This window comes from Numida meleagris, chromosome 19 (genome assembly GCF_002078875.1).
Source record: "Numida meleagris isolate 19003 breed g44 Domestic line chromosome 19, NumMel1.0, whole genome shotgun sequence".
Taxonomy (NCBI): domain Eukaryota; kingdom Metazoa; phylum Chordata; class Aves; order Galliformes; family Numididae; genus Numida; species Numida meleagris.
In genome coordinates this window covers 11,165,849-11,184,899 of record NC_034427.1, presented here as the reverse complement: position 1 = coordinate 11,184,899, position 19,051 = coordinate 11,165,849, and the positions used below count along the sequence as shown (strand labels likewise).

Here is a 19,051-nt window from a genome sequence, read left to right as displayed (position 1 = left end):
ATTTTAAAAAAAAGAGAGAGAGAGAGAGAGAAGCTAAATTGGCCTACTACAAGTATTTTCTTGCACTGAAAATTTCTAAATACACCCATCTTCATACATCATTTAACACGTTTTATATAAAAAAGACAATGTGTTATCAAATCATTTCTTATGGCAAGCCTATTTTCAGAAATATTTGTGTAGAAATAAAAACAAACACACAAACAATGCAGTAGTTTCTTGAATAACCTACCAGGCATTCCTCAGTTGATCAAAGACTCACTCTCTGGTTGGAAGGTTTGTCACACAGCACTTAGATTTGGCAGCTTGTGGAATCTCACCTGTATCCTGTTTACCAGGCATAGCAACCACATAGCACAGTACAATACAGCGTGGAGAGAGAAAATTAAATACGTTTCCATACTGCCATTAAAATCAATCAAATATCTGAATGAGGATCGGAATGAGCACTGGGTCACTCCTGTCTCGCACTCTCAGATAAAGCTATTATGAATTGGTTCCTCCTGTAAGCAATGGGGAATCCACGATGCTTGGTTTAGAAGAGGCACATTGTTCCCTTGGATGCTATTAAACGCTTCCTGCAATGATGTTAGCAAAGCAAATGGAGATAAGAGGAAGGCGTTAACAGCAAAGCACATGAATGCCTGCTTACGTGCAATAGATTATTTCTGAAATCTGTAGTATTTGTTCTCTCACGTGTTACACAGTGTTGCAAACTACATTTTACATTAAACACATACCTGTTAACAGCAAGGGATTGCACTGGGAGCTATTGGTGCAGCTATCTCAGCGTTAGAGGGCTCAGCCTCGCTCTTCATTACCTACCTGCCGATGTGCCAGGACTCCTGAAAACTCAGAGGAGCCTCATTTAGGTGTAGCAGCAGTTTGCAGGTTCTGCTTCTAGTTCACTAACATTTAACATCTCAAATACAAGATTGTTGAAACAAATAACAGTCTCCAAGAAATTCATACAGGCAATTCCTTCATACTCCTTATTACTTAGAAAGGAAAGGCTTTCCTCTTTAATCCTGCTGCTAGATCCCCATTGTTTTCTGCAGCAATCATTTTGTACTTGAGTCAGCACTAAGCCCTTGGTTTCGTAGCAGTAGGTCAGCAGCTAGCGTTTGTTCTTTCCTTCTTCCCAACAAATGACTCACAGTGATCAACAGCCCACCTACTTTTTTACATCCAGTTCCAAGTGCCCACAAAATAACAATGCTTTACTTTTTCCATATTCTTTACAAATAATGGAGAAGTGAATCACATCCTTTGGAAAGATTACTGAAGAATGAGAATACATAGCAGAACTAACTCCAGCCTTAAAAAACAGAATAAAGAATTACTTGGAATCAGACACTGCAAATTTAAACTAAGTTGCATTTTAGCTACCAAGTATAACGTGTAAACTGTTCAGTGAAAAACCAAGTTAATTATATTTTACATTGTTTTTAAATATTAAATGCTTTCTTGTTATTGCTAGCTTTCTATATTTATATAAATATATAATATTTATTGTATTTAATTATATATTATATTTATTATTATATATGTGTGTGTCATATATATATAAAATGGTTCCTCAGCTTGTTTTAAGGTCATGTATAGATCCTTTTATTCTTGTCTGATTTAGATAAACAGGTATTGTAACATTAATATGTAATTTGGTAGCAACAAAATTACATGAATTCCAGCTAAATGAAAGGGGAGCTTCACAACCACTGTTTCAAAATGTTACATTAAAGGTCCAGAGCTGGCATCAAAGATCCAGAAATGTTTGTGTGAAGTGAAAACCAAATCCATGAGTCACTGTTTGACTCTGAAAACCCAAATAAGCTCCTTATCCACCACCCATCGTTGGACGTTTCTGAATTTTATTCCCAATGTCTGGATATTAACTCTGTACGAACAATAAGGTTGTTGCTTTTTTTTTTTTTTTTAACTACGCTTTCCATCACTTAATGTACTTTTACTTCATAAATACTTTGATAATTTGGGGGATGCGTAAAGATTATTGCCTAGAATTTTAACTTCCTATAGCATAAATCTGTTAATTGCTGGTCCACACATTTAGGATTTTGGTATTCAAGGATACACAAAACTAAAAACCTATTTCTTTTCTCAGCACATTTAATTTGACCCTTTATACCTGAAAAATGTGTGAAGTAGTTTTGGATTTGCAGCTGACAACGCACTGCCCAGTCAGCTGCCTCAATCGTGAGCCCAACTTGCTGATACAGGATTATTAAATCGTTTTGTAAGGTTTCAAACCTGGCATCTCGTTTGTGGAAATTAACCTATTTTTTGGAGCCAAGTTGCACACATAAATGTCACTGCATGCTGTAAAATATCACGCTATTTCCAAGGTCGGGACAGCGTTAGTAAATTCAGTGCACGCAGCGGGGGCAAGGCTTCATACCAAAATTAAATCACTTCAAAAACACAGCAGAATTCAGGAGAAATGTAATTCTATACAAATGTCTAAGCCTGGGCTCCTATGCAAGTTGGAGCGGAAGGAGATGTTTCTAAACATACATAAAATGTTACATGGACTGTTTTTAACCGAAATTTGAAAACAGGACAATATTTATGTGTCTTCTACACTTCAGTGTAATCTTCATTTAACGCAGTCATTCATCAAGCTTTTGCTGGCCTGAGGCTCACGTTAGCAAAGTGAAGCAGCAGTTCCTCCGTTGCTAACATTTTGCACAGAGCTGAAGCCATCTTGTCTCCTGACTGCTTTCAGTCAAACTAGCTCCTTGCTAACACTGTTTTTAAAGAGAAACTACAGAGTACGCATTCAGAATTCGATACGCAGAAATATCTGTGCATTTTGTCCACAATCAACAGCAATACGTGAAAAGAAATCAGCCGCACCCTTCGTGACTGCGGATGTGTGATGAAATAATTGTAGGGACTTAAGTTACAATTGCATTTAAGTTGAAGAACTATGAAATCAGAATTATTTTTCTCATCAGCGCTTGCTTGATCAACATCACTGGTAGGCAAAAAAACTGGTGCATTTTCCTTCACAGCGCGTTCCTTCCTGTATTGTTAGAACTGGCATCCAACTGGCTCTTGCTATTTACAATTTAATTAATACAAGATATTTTACAGGGAGCTCGAATTTGAAAGATTCTTATTTAAAATGGATTTTGCATCAGAGAGTGAAGATTTTTGCTTAGATGATAGTGAAATAGCGATCCTGTGTAAGCGGCACTAATCAAATTGCAGTCACCATACCAAGAGAAGCAAAATGAAAAGCCAGCACAGAATGTGAACAGAAAATGGATTTTGCTGCTGCAAAGAGCGGCCACTTAAAGAATAGCTCTGATTGCCCTTGTACATTTCTACAAGGTTCTATTCCCCTGCCATCCTCATGGATAACCACGCTAGTCCTAAGTTTGCACAGAAGTTCCTGTCCCAGTTCCTGCTGTCAGCCTGCATTTCGTTCTGAGATCGCTTGCCTTACAAAACAGAGGATGTGGATTTTTTTTATATGTTTTTCCCCCCTCCTTTTTGGAGATCTGAGGCTCCCCATTCACTCATATCATTTCCTTCAGTGAAGGATTGTTTGTGGTTTCTTTCACATTCTACAAAGCCCCAAAGCAACAAACACTAGTCATTGTCAACCAGACCAAAACCTCTACTCCCATGTGAAGCCCAGTCCAGGTCACTCTTTGCACTGGGTTTCTAAATGCGAAACCCTAAGTGTCATTGCAGCAAGACAGATAAGGCCTGCTCACAGACTATTACCTCCTTCCTGGCTCCTGTGGTTTTCACATCCCATCAAATTTAACTGGTTGAAAGCTTGTCAAACCATGTCATAGGACTAGAGCATAATAAACTGAACTGTACTGGAAAATGATACCGCCGTGCTGTGAAACTGATCAGGTTCAGTGTAAAAAAAAAAAAAACTGTATCCCTTTGATCTGCTCTATCGGACATGGAAAGGACCAGCCATAAAGCAGCATTCAAAACAAAACCAGAAACTTTCCAGAACTAACAGAGAAATTGCTAACACCTGATTCATGTTGCACCAGGGAAACGGAACTCTGGAAAGGACCTTGTTTTGGTCAGATGACTTGGAGATATTTTTGATCATGGGGTTTCAGGCCGCTCACACACATCTCAACACTTGCTCAGTTATACAGAACAAGGAGATTAGAAGACCACTCTTTCTTGTACGCCTCAGTGGTGGATTTATTTTCATAAAGGTTTCTAACAGTAAATCCTCGGATATAACCTGAACAATACCACAGGGCAGCTTTCCATCTCAGAGCTGAAACTCTTAGCATGCCGTCGCCTTTAAAGTAAGATACACTTACCAGTCTGAGCGCTGTGTTCTATACACCATTACAGAGCATGAAATGTTCAAAACTCTCCCAAGACAGCGTCAAGCCACGGCACACCTAGCACAAAGCATCAGAGAAACTGCAGGTTGCACAAAGGGTGATCTGAAGCACTTGCCTTTTCCCCTCCACTGCTCATGAGCTGGCTTCAGCCAGCCTCCGTGTAACAACAGACAGTGCTGGGGGAGGCAGCTCACCAGATGTTCAGGGAAGGATCAGATGGGGTCAGACACAGAAGTAAACACAACAGGTTAATTTTAATTCCCATTCCTTTAAGGAGATGCAGCTCTATTTGCTCTAACACACAAAGCTCCTACTGGACGCAGGAGGCAGTCTATTCTCCGGAACACTGCCACTTCCAAAGGCTGTAAAGCAGCTTAGCAAAAAGCATCATCACTGCTGATCCCCAGTGTAAGATTTTTCCAGCCTTTGATGCTTTATTTATTCTTAAATCAGTACATTAATCTCAAAAGTAACATAACACAGCCTTAGTCAACCTTCTACAAGCACAAAAAATTCACCACGTTTAGCATCAGCACAGGAAATTGTAGAACAAAGCCGGGTTGTTACTTCTTAGTCCATTATTTCTTTCGTGAGAAATGAGAGCACCTGAAAAAACTGAGCTTAAAATAAGCGTGCTTCCTCCTCTCCATAAGTGCATCATAGAGGTTACGTGTTACGTTATGCTACGTACATGAGTACAATGCATTAAAGCATCTTTTTTAGAGAGTAACTCTGAGGATAATTACCTGTGCTATCTTTTACGTCTTTTAAGTTTATTATCCCTGATTTGCAAAGGTAACAAAAAGCTAAGGACTTTGAGGATACCTGAGTGCTCTCAAATTCACCAGGAGCGGTGAATTTCTTCATTCATTTCAGTAGAAATTATCTAAAAGTTCTGCATTTCCTGTTAACAAACTGAGAAAACTCCAAGTTTTTAATACATTTCTCCACAATTGAGACCTGGCACAGGCAAAAACTAAGTTTACCCAGCCCTTTTCAGTTACGTGGTTACAGGGCTCCACTGACACCAGCTTCACTGGGTGCAACTGACCGCAGGATCAGGCCTCAAATGTACCAGACTGGGATCACAACCAGACAGGCATCTTGTTAAGCAATGCTTGCAACAGCTCAGACAACGCATTATACATAGTTCCAACACGGAGAGCACGGAAACGGCCATTTCTCTCTCTGCTCTTTATTCAATCCATCTTTCCGAGACTGCTTTCCAGAGGGATGCTTGTTGTAGCAAACAGCCTTGCACCAAAACAAGACATGGCAGCCTTCACCCCGCGCCCCGCACGCACGCTGCTGTCTCTTGCCTTTCCGAGCGCTGCCTGCAGGCTGCCGAGTGACACCCGGCTCGTCCGCCCTCTGAGCGGCGCTCAGCCCCGTGCTCCGCCTGACCCAAACCTGACAAAGCCTTCTCACTTCTCGCAGGCTGAAGACAGCCCCCCTTCTCCTCCTGAAGTGAGAGACGGTTAATGCTTTTATTCATCACAGGGGAGCAAGACGAACCCAGCCATGCTAGTAAATCTCCTCTGCTCGCTGACATGCGTCAGACACAACATTCTCATCCTTAAAAGCTGGAGCAAAAACAAAAACAAGAGCCCAAAAAAAAAAAACAAAAACCAGCGAGCCACAGTTCTCGTCTGGAAAAACCAAGCAGCCATTATGCTCTTATTGCCAGCACACAGTCAAATCCTTTGTTTAAATAAAATCCAGTCATTTCTTGTGCTCCCTATTATGTGCAGCGCAGCTTCCATCTCAAATAAGGCTTGCTGAAGGAACAAACCTCGCACGTTCACCGTCTCTTAGCAGAAGCAAAGGTATAGTTATTGAGCAGTGCCAGTGCCACAGGGCTCATGGGCAGGAAAGCAGGAAGGAAACCCACAGAAGGGCGGGCACTGTCTGCACCCTACTTCTTCCCTGGCTGTAGTCAGTTCTCTGGTGACTCAGGGGTAACAGAACAGCCCTTCTTGCTTAAGCCCAAGTCCCGAGCAGTCAGGCTGGCTGCGTGCTTCCATCACAGGCACAACAGTCTGTGCAGAGTAGTGCTGCTGGGTCAGGGACTGGGAGGACGGAGAGCTCCGACACCTCCTGCTCTTTCCCTGCAGCACGGAACGCCAGGAGATGGCCCCTGAATCTTCATGACAGTAACATTTTCTTCAGCCTGCACCTCGGGATGGCCGGGAGCTGGCTCTGACCAGGGCACGGTGCCAGGATAGCGGTAACACACTGCAGTGCCAACTAGCTGGCTTGCAGGGAGCGCTGCTGCTGTTTGCTCTCCTGGAAGCAATGCCATTAATCATTTGAGTTACTTGTATGCAAATGGGAAAAGACCAATTTCAACAGCTCTCACCACGGTTCAGAGCAAAATATTTCACCGTATTTGTTTGTCCTCCTATTTGTTTAAGGTACAGCTCCGAGAAAACAAGCATTTTTATGGGCTAGCTATTAGCAACAGAGAGCTTAGGACTAACTCCTTCACCTTGGGTCAGTGCTATTTAACTTCAGAAGAAACAATCTTCTTCATACTCAGCAAATCACAGTTAAGATGTCCCTGACGTATTTATGCAGCATTATACACTTAAGACTCAAGAAGGAAAAAAGACTCCCTAAATCTGCTTTTAATTCTCCTTTCATTCATACCCCTGGAGTCATTGCTAATCAGTCACCGTCAATAGGGACAGGCATTACAGTCAGATTGCTTTGCACTGCACCTATGGGCTTACTGGTGCTGCGGCAGCAAACAATGTTGAGATTTCATGAAACACATTAGACTAAAAACACATAAATCCTAAAATTATTTAGACTGCATTTTATATTCTGTTAGTTGTGCATTTGGCAGTATTGCCATTGTTGTTTCAGAGCTGAATAATGCACATGTGGACAGTACTCGTGGTATAACAAAAGCATCCAAATATGAGAAAGGATCATCATATCCAGTGAGCCAGAATCTCGTGCTGTTTTGAAGAAGGGCTCTGTGCTGGCCATTTTCCCATTTTTTAATATGAAGAAGTAGATAAGTACACACTATTTCCTCCAAAACCTATGGTACCCATTTATTGATTTCTTACATGCAAATAATTAATCGTTATCTGGTGTGCAGACAATACAAGAGTCAGACAATCAGCCTCGCCGCTTGTTACCCACTGGCTGCCATGCCTTCTCCTGACCTCACGGAGAGGCCCCAGTTGGTTAAAACACAGTTCCACCTCAAGCCTACAAGAGGATGTTTCATCAGCTGAATGCCAACACTCTTTTGTATTCCTTGGGTTGAGTCCATCCATGAAAGCGCTCCTAACTGTATCAGTCAGAGCTTGCTTCATGTCCCTAAGGTCAGAATTTGGCTAACCATATGTAGAACATGTTTATCTCACTACACATGTGCATATTTAATCTAGATGCAGCAGCAAGGGAACAGAAAGGCAATACATGGTAAAGATACTGAAATTGGACTTCAAAGATCAGGATGCAGTTCTGTGGACTCCCAGGGTGACTTTGGCCACAACAGTCACGCTCTCCTGCTTCAGTTCCCATCTGCAAAAAGCAAAATAACCATCCCTCATTTTCACTTCATCCATCTTTTCAATTTAGACTCCAAGTTCTTTGTAGTGGTGTCTCTTTCTCAAAATACATCCAGCTCCCAGCACACAATGTTCTCCTCAGAACAGCTTTATGGAAATGTATCAAAAAGAAAAACCAACAACCGAAAAAACAACACAGAAAATATCCACTGATAAGACCACCAGCACAACAATGCAAGGAACAGCTGTAATCTGTGGGAGGATTATTTCTCTTTGCCATAAATGCCATCTATTTTTCAAGACACAAGTTATTCCCTTCCACAGAACAGTGAACTCAGTGAGTGCAGGCAAGCTGCCTTCCAACCAGCACGCTTCTCAAAGGGTTGCAGCAGTCTGTGACATTAAATAGAATGTGTCACATCTTAATGACAAATATTAGTACGAGCCTGCTTGATTAACATAATTTGTTTCTTCATCGGATATTTTATTCCAGATGAGCTGCTTTTCATCCATATTTTCCAGGGGAAAAAAATATGCATTCTGACATGCAATGTTAATATGCCCTCTGCAGTAACCCCTTATTTTTTAACTTTTCGCTCTCACTTCCCATTCTCCCCAGCGCTCGAAATGAGCTCGAGCAGAAGCTGCTGGTCAAGAGGCTCATGCACTGGATTCCTGCCAGGCCTTTCGGGGTGTTCAGCAGAGACAAAAAGTCTCTTCCTATGACACACACATATTTAAACTTAGCACTAAAACAGTGGGGGAAAAAAAAAAAGAGAAAAATATGTAAAATGTCACTTTCTGACAAGCAGAAAATTAGAATTCATTCCCCTGAGAACTAAATGGACTTTTCTGCTTCCAGTCACTAACTATGACAAGGTTAACATTTTTCAGTCTAATGACTAAGGACATTAAGTGTGCATATGAATAAGGAAATTACTGGAGGGTATTAGCTAAGCGTGTGACAACAGCTCAAACCGACAAAGGAACTCCAAGGATGCAGATTCTAACGCCGTCCATGTGCTGTGGAGACCCAATGGATAACAGAAACATGGGGCACAAGTACACAGGAGTCACCTTTCCTTCATCATTGTTATTACAATAGTAAAAATCATCACAGGAAGAGGTACTTTTCTGGATGGGGGTTGAATCCACATCGAAACGCATCGTGCCTGCTTCCAGCATCTCCAGCAGGGACGCTGAACTGGACAGCATGTCAAACAGAAGCCACGAAACCCAAAGAGACTCAAAAAAAGGGGGAAATAAGAGATGCACTTGGAATTTTTCCTTCGTATTCTTTTCCCATTCTACATTCATGACTCAGGTCTGACATAAGCACTGCGAATTTTCATGGCTTGCCTTGGCTTCTGCCCTTCCCAGTTCAGTTTTCCCTGTAGCTCCTCACTGCCTTTACAACCACTGCAAACAACCCATGCAGCCACGGCTTCTAGACGATAATGGATTTCCACCTAATACAGCAGCAACGAAAAAGACAAGTCCATGTACTATTGATGCAGTGTTAAGATGCTAGAAAAAAAATATCAACTGTTGGGAATCTTTCCGGATATAAATGAAGTTGGGTCAGTAAATATAAGATAGAAAGACTGCATTTTTAAATATCTGTTCTTTCAAAACAGTGGTTAGAGATATGGGCCAACTTTGAGAAAGCACTTTTGAACAGGAGTGGTTAATATGTTATCTAACAGAGAAACCTGGGAGGGCGTCAGTAGATTTCAATGCAGAGAGCCCTCCTCCTTTTATTGTTTCTGCCTTTAAGTGAGTTTCAAAGGCTATTTAGCCACAAGTAAGAAAAAGTAGGCAGCCCAGCTGCAGTTCACTCTTCCATCAAAAGCTGGATCTCCTCTCTTCATCTGCAATTAGCAGGCTCCCATCTCATAGGTCTTAGAGGACTTTTCCCTGGAGAAACCAGCATTAAGGGACTCCTGGCCATTTCTACACTGGCAGACAAGACCTGACTCTGTCACCCTAATTTGTGCTGACACAGCCACATTCCCTCCATCTTCCCCTTTGCTTTAGTTTGCACCCAGAACAAGGTAAAACTGTATTTGGAAATCCTCAAGGAGAAAGATCATTTCAAACCCATCTCTCATTTACATGGGAGCTCATGCACTGGCAATGCTGAACAGAAGCCCCTTCAGCAGGGCCAGCAGTTCCTCAGCTGTGCAGCAAGCACAGCTGTATAGCAGATCTCTGTCAGAAAAGAAGCACCAAGACAGCAATGCACCTTAGAAACAATTTCCCCCAATGTTTCATGTGCCCTTTTTGCCATGCCCTGATCTGTACTGCACACTACTCTCACTCCAACTGGAGTCTGACTACCTATGGTCCCCGGCCTTACACTTCCTTACCATAAACCACATAAGCCACTTATCAGGCTGTAATCCTAGTGAAACCAAGTCATTCCAAATGAGTTTGTTTTGTTCCTCTGCCTCCTATTCCTTCAGCCCTTCCAGCTTCCTCAGCCTTATTTTATGTCATCATCATAATTAAGGCACTTTTGAAATTACATCCTGCTCAAGGTCACAGCACTGAATTTAATCCCACACCATTCTACAGGCACATCAGTACTTTTACTTTCATCTGATTTATTTATCCTGTTTATTATCATAGACCAATTCAATCAATACAGGCTGGAATTCAAACACATGTACATTTGAATGATGCATACAAACACTCATCAAGAGATGTAAGAACTGCTCATTCCTTTAACATATGGCCCAGCTTCTAAGTAAGGAAGCTCACGGTGATTAATTTTTATACCTTGACTTCTGCTTGACCCCAATGGTTTTTTGGTTACTGGAAACCAAAGGAATTGAAATAGCGTCACGAATTCCACGGAAGAGGCTTGGACAAGGAATCTCTGTGCTTCTTATCCCAAGCCAGTAGGGCCACATTTTAAGACAGGCCTTTGAGTTGACAGTTCCTTTATTAGCTTCTGAACACACAGGAATCCTAGCAAAACACCATCAAACCATACCAGACAGTTACGTCAAGCAAATCTTGCAAACAGAACAGCATATGGAGAACTGGAAGGAAAAGCAAAGCACTAACCTCAATTGCAGTGTAGGTCAGGCATTAAACCAACCTAAACGGGATGCTGGAAGCGTAATAGATGTTGGAAGCATGCTAGAAAGTGTATAGCTTTTGGCTTCCATCTGCGAACCACTATCCTTTCTAAACATTAATGGTCAACATGATCCTCAGGAAGAGTTCACAATCAAATTCTGGTTGTCTTTGAACGCAGTTGGTGGTTACAATGCAAGGAACACTGCAAATTTAAAAACTGATGGCAGAGAAAGCATTCATATATTGGTCCTGATACAGATAGATCCTTAGCAACCTTCTTTTTTTTTTTTTTTTAAATAAGCAACCACTCTTCTAACGACTCTTCTAAAACATTTTTTTTTTCCTCTTTGTCTTTACTGTTACAAGGTCTTCTGTCACACCAGTGCTGCACAGGTTCATGCCATATAGATTCATGACCTCCAGTGTAGGGGATTAATTCATGACCTCAGTCACCTCCTTTGACTTCAGTAGTGCCAAACTTCACCTCTGCATCTCCTCTGCCATACAGTTACATGCTTTCAGGAGTCTCTGAGATCTTGTTTTAATATTTCACCATTTAATCACAGAGAATATTTTGGCTTCTCTATCAATACATTTTCACTTGGTAACTCCCAGTTTGAATGCTGATTGTGTTTAGCATAAAATTAACTAAATTGCAGCCCTTCTATTTCATTGGTATTTTTTGTCTGCTTCCTCCATGAACAATGTCGAGGAGATTGCAAGCTGACTACAATTCTGTTTCCCAAGCAAGAGGAAAACAGCATCTAAGAGTCCAATCAGTGCAACTTTCCTGATGTCTGTTGGGTTTTATAAGCTATATTGTACTCTAGCATTTAACAATTTCTATTCATTTGATTCACTTTGAGAAATCAACGTCGTGATTGCCACAGCATTCTGCACTACAGATAAATATGGAACAGGTATAACAAGAAAACTCTGTTTAAAAAAAAAAACACTGAGCTAACAAGTTATTTGCACAATGCCAAAGTAGTCGTGGTTCTTTGCTCTCAAGTTTCAGTCTCCAGGTTTCACAGGGAGGCCTGCTATAGGCTGTATTTCACAAGTAAGACCAGAGCAGCTGTGGCACTGGGCTTCCAGGAGTGTCAATATTACACATCAGCATGCAAACTCTACTTCAGTGTTACCTGATTCTGACAGGACCCATATCCACACGAGCATGGAAGTTCCAGTAGTGAGTAACACACTTTGAAAAAAATGGTCCCTCTGTCTTCACTGAAAGGAACTTTTAATACCAGAGAGGTTTCAGGGCTATGAACTGGGAGCAGAGGGAGATGCTTGTCTGCTCCCTAAAGCAAAGTAAAAGCACAGCTCTTGGCCAAGTGAGTGGGATCCACCCACTGCACAGGGAAAACCATCATTCACACAGAGCCTTCGGATACAAAGCAACAAACTGCCTGAAAACTACTGCTGCAACGCAGCCTCTGCAATGCTATTCCTTTATAGATGCATCCATTCACCAGTGGGCATGTCCTAAGAGTACATCACTTTGGCACAACATGAGGCCTTCTCTTCTGCAACAGCTATCTCAGAGGAGCTCATGGGAACAAAGCAAACATTTGGGATGTAACTCAGTTAAAGTTAGAAATGGTTCTAGAGGAAGAGGAAATGTTTGGGGAACATTTCACTGTTTGAAATTATCAAAGGTGACAGTCCATAGCCATCCAAGGCTGTCCCTGGCTACAACTACTACCTCTAAGTAGCAGCAGCCAGTTTCAGGCTTGCTGAGCATTGGCTTTCTCAAGGCTCTGAGGGAGCAGCAGTCATTGTGATGGCTCTGAGCAACACTGGGGGTCTCTGCCCAAGCAAGGAAAGGGGTGAGCTGTAACGGTAAGAAAGTGTGATGAATTATTGCTGTGCTTGTCATCTTTATTTAACTTACTGCTTTTTGCATCCAGGGGAGTCGCTGTCCTTCCAAAAGGATTGCTTTGGATTTCCTAATATTAGGAGACAGTTGTGACATTCGTCCTGCCCTGGGTCAAATTAAATCCAAATCATTTTAGTATCTTTTCTTCTTCATAATAATCAGCCTGTTCCTTTATCTGAGAATCCCAAAGCTCATTAACGAGTCTTCACTAAAGTCTTCTGCAGACTGATCCTTTCCCTGTACTGCAGCAGAGAAGAGAAAGTAACAACCATAACACAAAATGCCTCATATTCCTGGTCCTCTCCTGAGGACAAACTCTCTCTTTTCCTCTGGTTAATCTGAGGGTCTCTCTTTAGCTCAAGTTCTTCTTTCTTGACTAAGAACAGCACATGCTGTTTAAGTGCTGGCCTTGTCCAGATGTTAATTCTCTTCTAATTTGCCCCACAACAATTTTGGATCAGTGTATACTCATTTCCCAGCCACAATGCACTGGTGATTTCTGCTCTCTTCTTCCCAGAGGGTGAGTTTCCAGCTACCAGCAAACAATACTTGCTATCTTCCCTACGCGACTGTATACTAAGTAATTTACTACCATTTCTGGCATCCTCGTCCTGAGGTCACCCAGTTCTCTGGGTATGACATTCTCCCTGTTCTCCCGAGTTATGCTGCATAATGGCTAAAAGCAACTACAAATCCTCTCCTCCTTTCTAGAAGCCTAAGCACACATCAGACAGTCTAGACAGACAATAAGAAAGAATAAAGGATTTCTAAAAATTTCTCTGTATAATCCTGCTTGCAATATCCAACTGCTCAGCAAGACACAAAACACCATTTTATACCTCGTCTATTGATCTCTTTGATAGAATGTGATCATGTCATTCTCCTAAGCATTTACCAAACATCTATATGTTTGAATCACATAGAACTAATAACCAACAGGAAACCAGTGAGTGAGCTTTCTTTAAAAAGAGTACATACAGGCATCGTTACAGCAGGAATTCTGCATATGTTTGTTCAGATCAATGCCAGCACCTATAACGTTTGCTATATGCTCTCCCGCAGTAACTGGCTTCTATAGCCTAGCGTTCTGAACCTTGCTTTAGTACTTGATTCATGTGGAAGTCAGGGATATTTATCACCTTACTCTGGAGACAGACTGAGCACCGTAGCCGGGGGAGGATGCAGCGCTGCCGCCCGCTGCTGAGCGCGGTGCTGGGACACCCCCTGCCGGCCCCACTGTGACCTCCAGACCTCAACATCCACAGGCGAACAGGGGCTCTCCCTGTAGGTTGCAACTTTAAACTCAAGGAAATTAAAGCAGTACGGCCAAGAAGCTTAAATTACAAATAAAGCACATGTTCCCAGGCTGCGCGGCCGAGCTAGTTGTCACCCTAGCTGCAGCGCCATCGGAATACGACGTTATTTCATAACAAAACCCTACAAGTGGTACTGAGTGACCTCTATTTAAAGCGTGCGTCACTGGGAAAGTTACTAACAGTCTTCAGAGATCTGCCAGAACCAGGTCAGCCCGTGTATTTCAGGCCGGCTGGCCATGGGCCTGCTGCACAGCTCCATCCTGCTGCTGAGGCCTGGCACTGGCCGGCTGCTGCCATAGGGCACGCATCAGGGCACGCTCACTCTGCTTCTGGCCCCAGCGCTGGGCCAGCTTCACCGCGGTTTGCTCCTCGCAATCTGGGTCAAGAACTCGTGCCCCACAGCTCAGGAGCAGCTCGATGCACTCACAGCGGCCCATGGCAGCAGCTACGTGCAGCGCGGTCCTTCCCAGTGGAGTTTTGGAGTGCACATCCGCACCTGCAAAGAAACACACACAGCCCGAGTGTGACAGGACTCACAGAAAGGGGCAGTGGCACCCGTGGGCCAGAGCTCACAAAAAGGCACATTCCAACTGAGCACTGCCATTACTCCTGCACTGGGAGTTCTCACTGGGAGAAACCAGCACCATCCTTCAATGAGACTTAACAGGGCCAAGGCTGAACCTGGGCTGAAAGGAGCACTGCTGGACAAGGTGGGATTTCTTCCATAGCACTCAAATTCAATTACAGAAAGCAATTAGCAGCTCTGTGTTCCTTTCTTCAAGACAAGTGACCTGAGCTGATCTAAAAGGCTGTCCTTTTTTCAAACATATATTTCTCAGGAAAGGCAAAGAGCCCAGATGTCGGAGCCACGGAAGCAGAACTCGCAACTCTGCTTGTATTGCAGTGATTGCTAAAGCACTGCACAAGATCGATAAAAACCAAGCGTTTTTAGATAACAAGAAAATAGCAAGAAATAACTGAGGCTTAAAAGCATGTAAAAAATTCTAATTCCTGTTTTCCATTCTGAATTTACCTACTTTAAGATCAAACTTGTTACACATAGTAAGAGCGGTTTTCCTTGCTTTCAAGTCTACACCAGAGCTGATGGGCTGAATGCATTCTCCACCTCAAATACAAAAGGTGCAAGATAATTCAGGTAAAGTTCTGTAACTTGGCAAGCAGGAAGGTGGTATGCCATACAGGTACAGCCAGAGCAGAATAATTCTATCTAATAATATTACCATGACTCAGGAGAAAGTTGACAGCGTTAACATGGCCTCTGTGGCTGGCAACAAACAGAGCCACAAAAGCACGGTGCGCTACCCACTCCTTTTTCTGCTCTGGTCCCAGAATCTTTGCATATGGAGAGGAGCCAGCATAATCTTCTGTAACTCCCAGCTGGGCCAGCTGCAGAATAAACAGAAACCTTTTAGTCTCTTTCATAAGGATGGCCTTATTCTTTGAAAATATCAAGTCTCCTACCTGAGTGGAGAGCACACTGCATAAATCATTCTAAAATAAGCTAAATAGCACATGCTTGTTCTATATTGCTCTGCCCTATCTTGATTTGCCACTACCTAACAACTTTTATTCATTGCCATCCCTGAGAGGGAACATTAAGTGGGGTTTTCTTTATGTATGTAGTTACTAAGACCTACAAAATCTTGAAGAAATATTTCTGTCCCTCTCAAGTTCACTGGAGACTGACCAGGTTCCAAGTTTTCTGTGGAAGGACAACAAAGGCAGGAGACACTTGCCATGTAAGCGCAAGTTCTTAGGATCTAATGAAGACTCTGGGCCTTAATTCTTGTAGGCAACTCATAAACATAAGCTGCTTCAGGATACAGTCCTGTATCACTTTCTTTCCCAGAAGGTGGTTTATGGGTTTTTTTTGACAATAAAGCCAACTACATCTCAAGTGTTCTCAAGTGTTGCCGAAAGGCCTCCTAGGAACAACTTTCAGGTGCCTCATACTGCTGTTTTTCTTGAGATGGGATTTCCAAGTTGGATTAAATCTTCAACAATGCACCATGGCCTTCTCACCTAGTAACAGGAAGCACATCAGCAGAGCAGCTGCACAGTTATTTCTTTGAGGATTTTTTTTTGTTAAATATAATTGAAAGTCAGAAGTCTCAATCTTCTTGTGGGGCTCTTATGTCAATACATCTCTCCCTTCAAAGGAGACCACTGCCTTTGGCGCATCTTTTTGCCTCCTACTTTATGCTGAGAGAGAAGAAAACATGGAGAAAAAAAACTTCGCCCAATGGCAAAATGGAAACCATTTATGGCATGATGCAGAACAGCTGCTTACCAATGAACTGCAACACTACACAACAGTTAACGACAGCAAGCGAAGAATCCCGCAGTATCAACTGGAAATGGTTGGGGAAATACAGAGGAACGGAATATAATTAGCCAAGTTGGAATTTGGCCAGGACAACAGCGATAATGGTTCTTTATGAAAGACACCAAAGGATATTTCACAATCACATCTGTTCGGGCCTAAAGGTTTACGGTACAAATCAGAATACCTCACGTTTCTGCTGAGACAACACTTCAGTCCTAAATCAAGAAAGCAGCATGTCCTCTATCAGAGAGCCATGGAAACTACTTGTTCCACAAAAAAAAGCTGTCTTACTAATCAGGCTTGACAGCGTTGCAAACTGAAGATGATTGGCGAGCTTTCAGCAGGCAAAGCGGAAGGGATGCAGAATGCTTGCTGATCCTCGATTTTGAATCTGCTACATGCTTTGAAAGAGCATCAATTCCCACTCTTCCTCCATGGTCAGTATTGCCAGAGGAGGATGGACTAAAAAAGAGTTTCTGCCTCAATTCCACAATACGAATAAGTCACTCAGCCCCTCTTGAATGCCTAAAAAGAAATAATTCAAAGCCTTTTAATGATTAAGGTATTTAAGAAAAAGGCCTTTATTGCATACTATGCATCAGCTCTCTTATCTTAAATGTCTTTTGTACAGAACACATCAGAAGACTAAAAATAGCAAGCAGCTTAACAAAAATCCCAACATTTTTTCCGGTAGCAGGAACCAGAAAAGTAAACCAAAAGTATACTCACATCAGTCCTACAAGAAGTCCCAAGACAGAGAAAGAAAACTGGGTTCCAGCTGTATATTCAGTCTGCTAATAACAGCAAAAAGCCTTATTTCTGAACAGCCTGCATTAAGGGTTGACATCCCTTCTTGTTTTTGGATTGCCAGCCCCCTCCAAATTACAGTTTTCACTGTTAACTGTTGAAGGAAATACCACTAACCTACTTAACATTTGTCTCTTCCACTAAGGACTTCCCCGCTCTTTTCTCTATGAACTCTTACTTTATAAAAGCACTTAAGACCTTCAGCAACACACTCCCAGCGTTTTTCTACAGACAGCACCCCACCCATTCACAGAAGCAATGGAATCAACCTTCACAGTGTCTCCTTTTGCAGCAGCTGCCACGAGATGCCCCCAGCCATCCTGCCTCCAGATGCGCATTGTAATCGTTCCACCAGGGACAATATCATTGTCCATAAACGTAGAATCGTCTGCCAGATCTACTGAAGGGAGTTATAAAATAAAAGCAAGTCAATGCACCGTCAGAGATTATGACAAACGTAAACTACAGTAAATAGATAGTGAGTGAACAAGCAGATAAAGAGACGCTACGAATAACCTTCAAGAACCACAGAGGTTACAGGTTCTCACTTTCATCCAGGTAGTGAAGCCGCTGGAAATGGAAGGGGATCCCAGTCAATAATTCTAAATCAGACTTAAGCTTCTTCAGAGTCAAGTCATTGTGGCATTGAGGTAGTGAAAATATCTCATTAGTTTCAGCTAGCCTGAGCTGGATGCTAAAGGGCTGCACAGGCAAGGAAGACCCAGGCATGCAGTTGTTACTGACTGGGACAGTTTGAGGCTTTCCTCTTAACAAAGGCTGGTATCATTATAAGGACAGGGGCCTGCAACCAGCAGTAATTTCTCCCTTCCCCGAACACCCCCTGTCATCAGGACAGATGTCACTAAGGACAGACTCCCCTGTACATCGCTAGCACGTTACAGTATCCAAGCAGCATAAACTGACATCACAGAAGTACAGCCTGCTTGTGTGATGTAACAGCCTGTATGCACCAAGATGGTAACAAGGATTTCTTTGTTCTTCACTATCTTTTGATTTTCACTAGGATGACAAACTTACTTGGAAGACGAGCAAAGAAACGAAGTAATTACTCAGGTAAACATCTAAGCCGCCCATATTTCATGTTCTTGTTTTCTTTGTTCAAGTTCAGGTCACAACACAGATATTTAGCTTGATGTGTCCTAAAAAGAGCACATGGCTGTTCCATTTGTGTTTCCACTTTACTACATGTGTCTTTTGTTCTAACTCAAAGAGTGCAGAAAGGCTTTACCAGGAGCTGCAAGGGGCTGCTCATTCTCTTCATTTTTGCATCATGTTAATCTTGAAGAGAAAAAAAGAAGGGGAGAAGTCATGTATTCTTTTGCAACAGTTGGCAGAAGTTCCAGGGCAAGAGATGGAACAGCCAGACTCCTGATATGAGAAGCAAAACTAACCATCCAGGTGTTGATTACTCATTCCTCCCATAAAGCCTAAAAGCTCCATAATCATTCATTTATGCAGGATGTCTGAGAGAAGCATCACACTGAAAAAAGTCCAGAATGTTGTTCCAAACTGAAGTCTGGAGAGGGAAGGATTTAATATAAAGATGTGAATGCCACTCCCCCCTAACACATACACGAGCCTTCTCCACTTAAAATATACCTTGTTAGAGCTTCAGATGTGACAAAATCTTAGTTTGAAAGTGCTGCTGGCATGCTCGCTTTGAGGAGTAAGTGCTGAAAGCTACTTCAAATCTCTGGACATCTAATGGA

At 42.4% G+C, this 19,051-nt stretch overlaps 1 protein-coding gene across 1 annotated transcript; it reads right to left on the bottom strand.

Annotated features, from left to right (window-relative positions):
- Positions 136–19,047, bottom strand: ANKRD60 (ankyrin repeat domain 60). The gene is made up of 4 exons (XM_021416281.1): positions 17,870–19,047; positions 17,591–17,721; positions 15,409–15,574; positions 136–14,663 (listed from the first exon to the last, which is right to left on the bottom strand). The coding sequence occupies exons 1-4, from the start codon at positions 18,048–18,050 to the stop codon at positions 14,389–14,391; spliced, it is 753 nt and encodes a 250-aa protein (XP_021271956.1). The 5' UTR covers positions 18,051–19,047; the 3' UTR covers positions 136–14,388.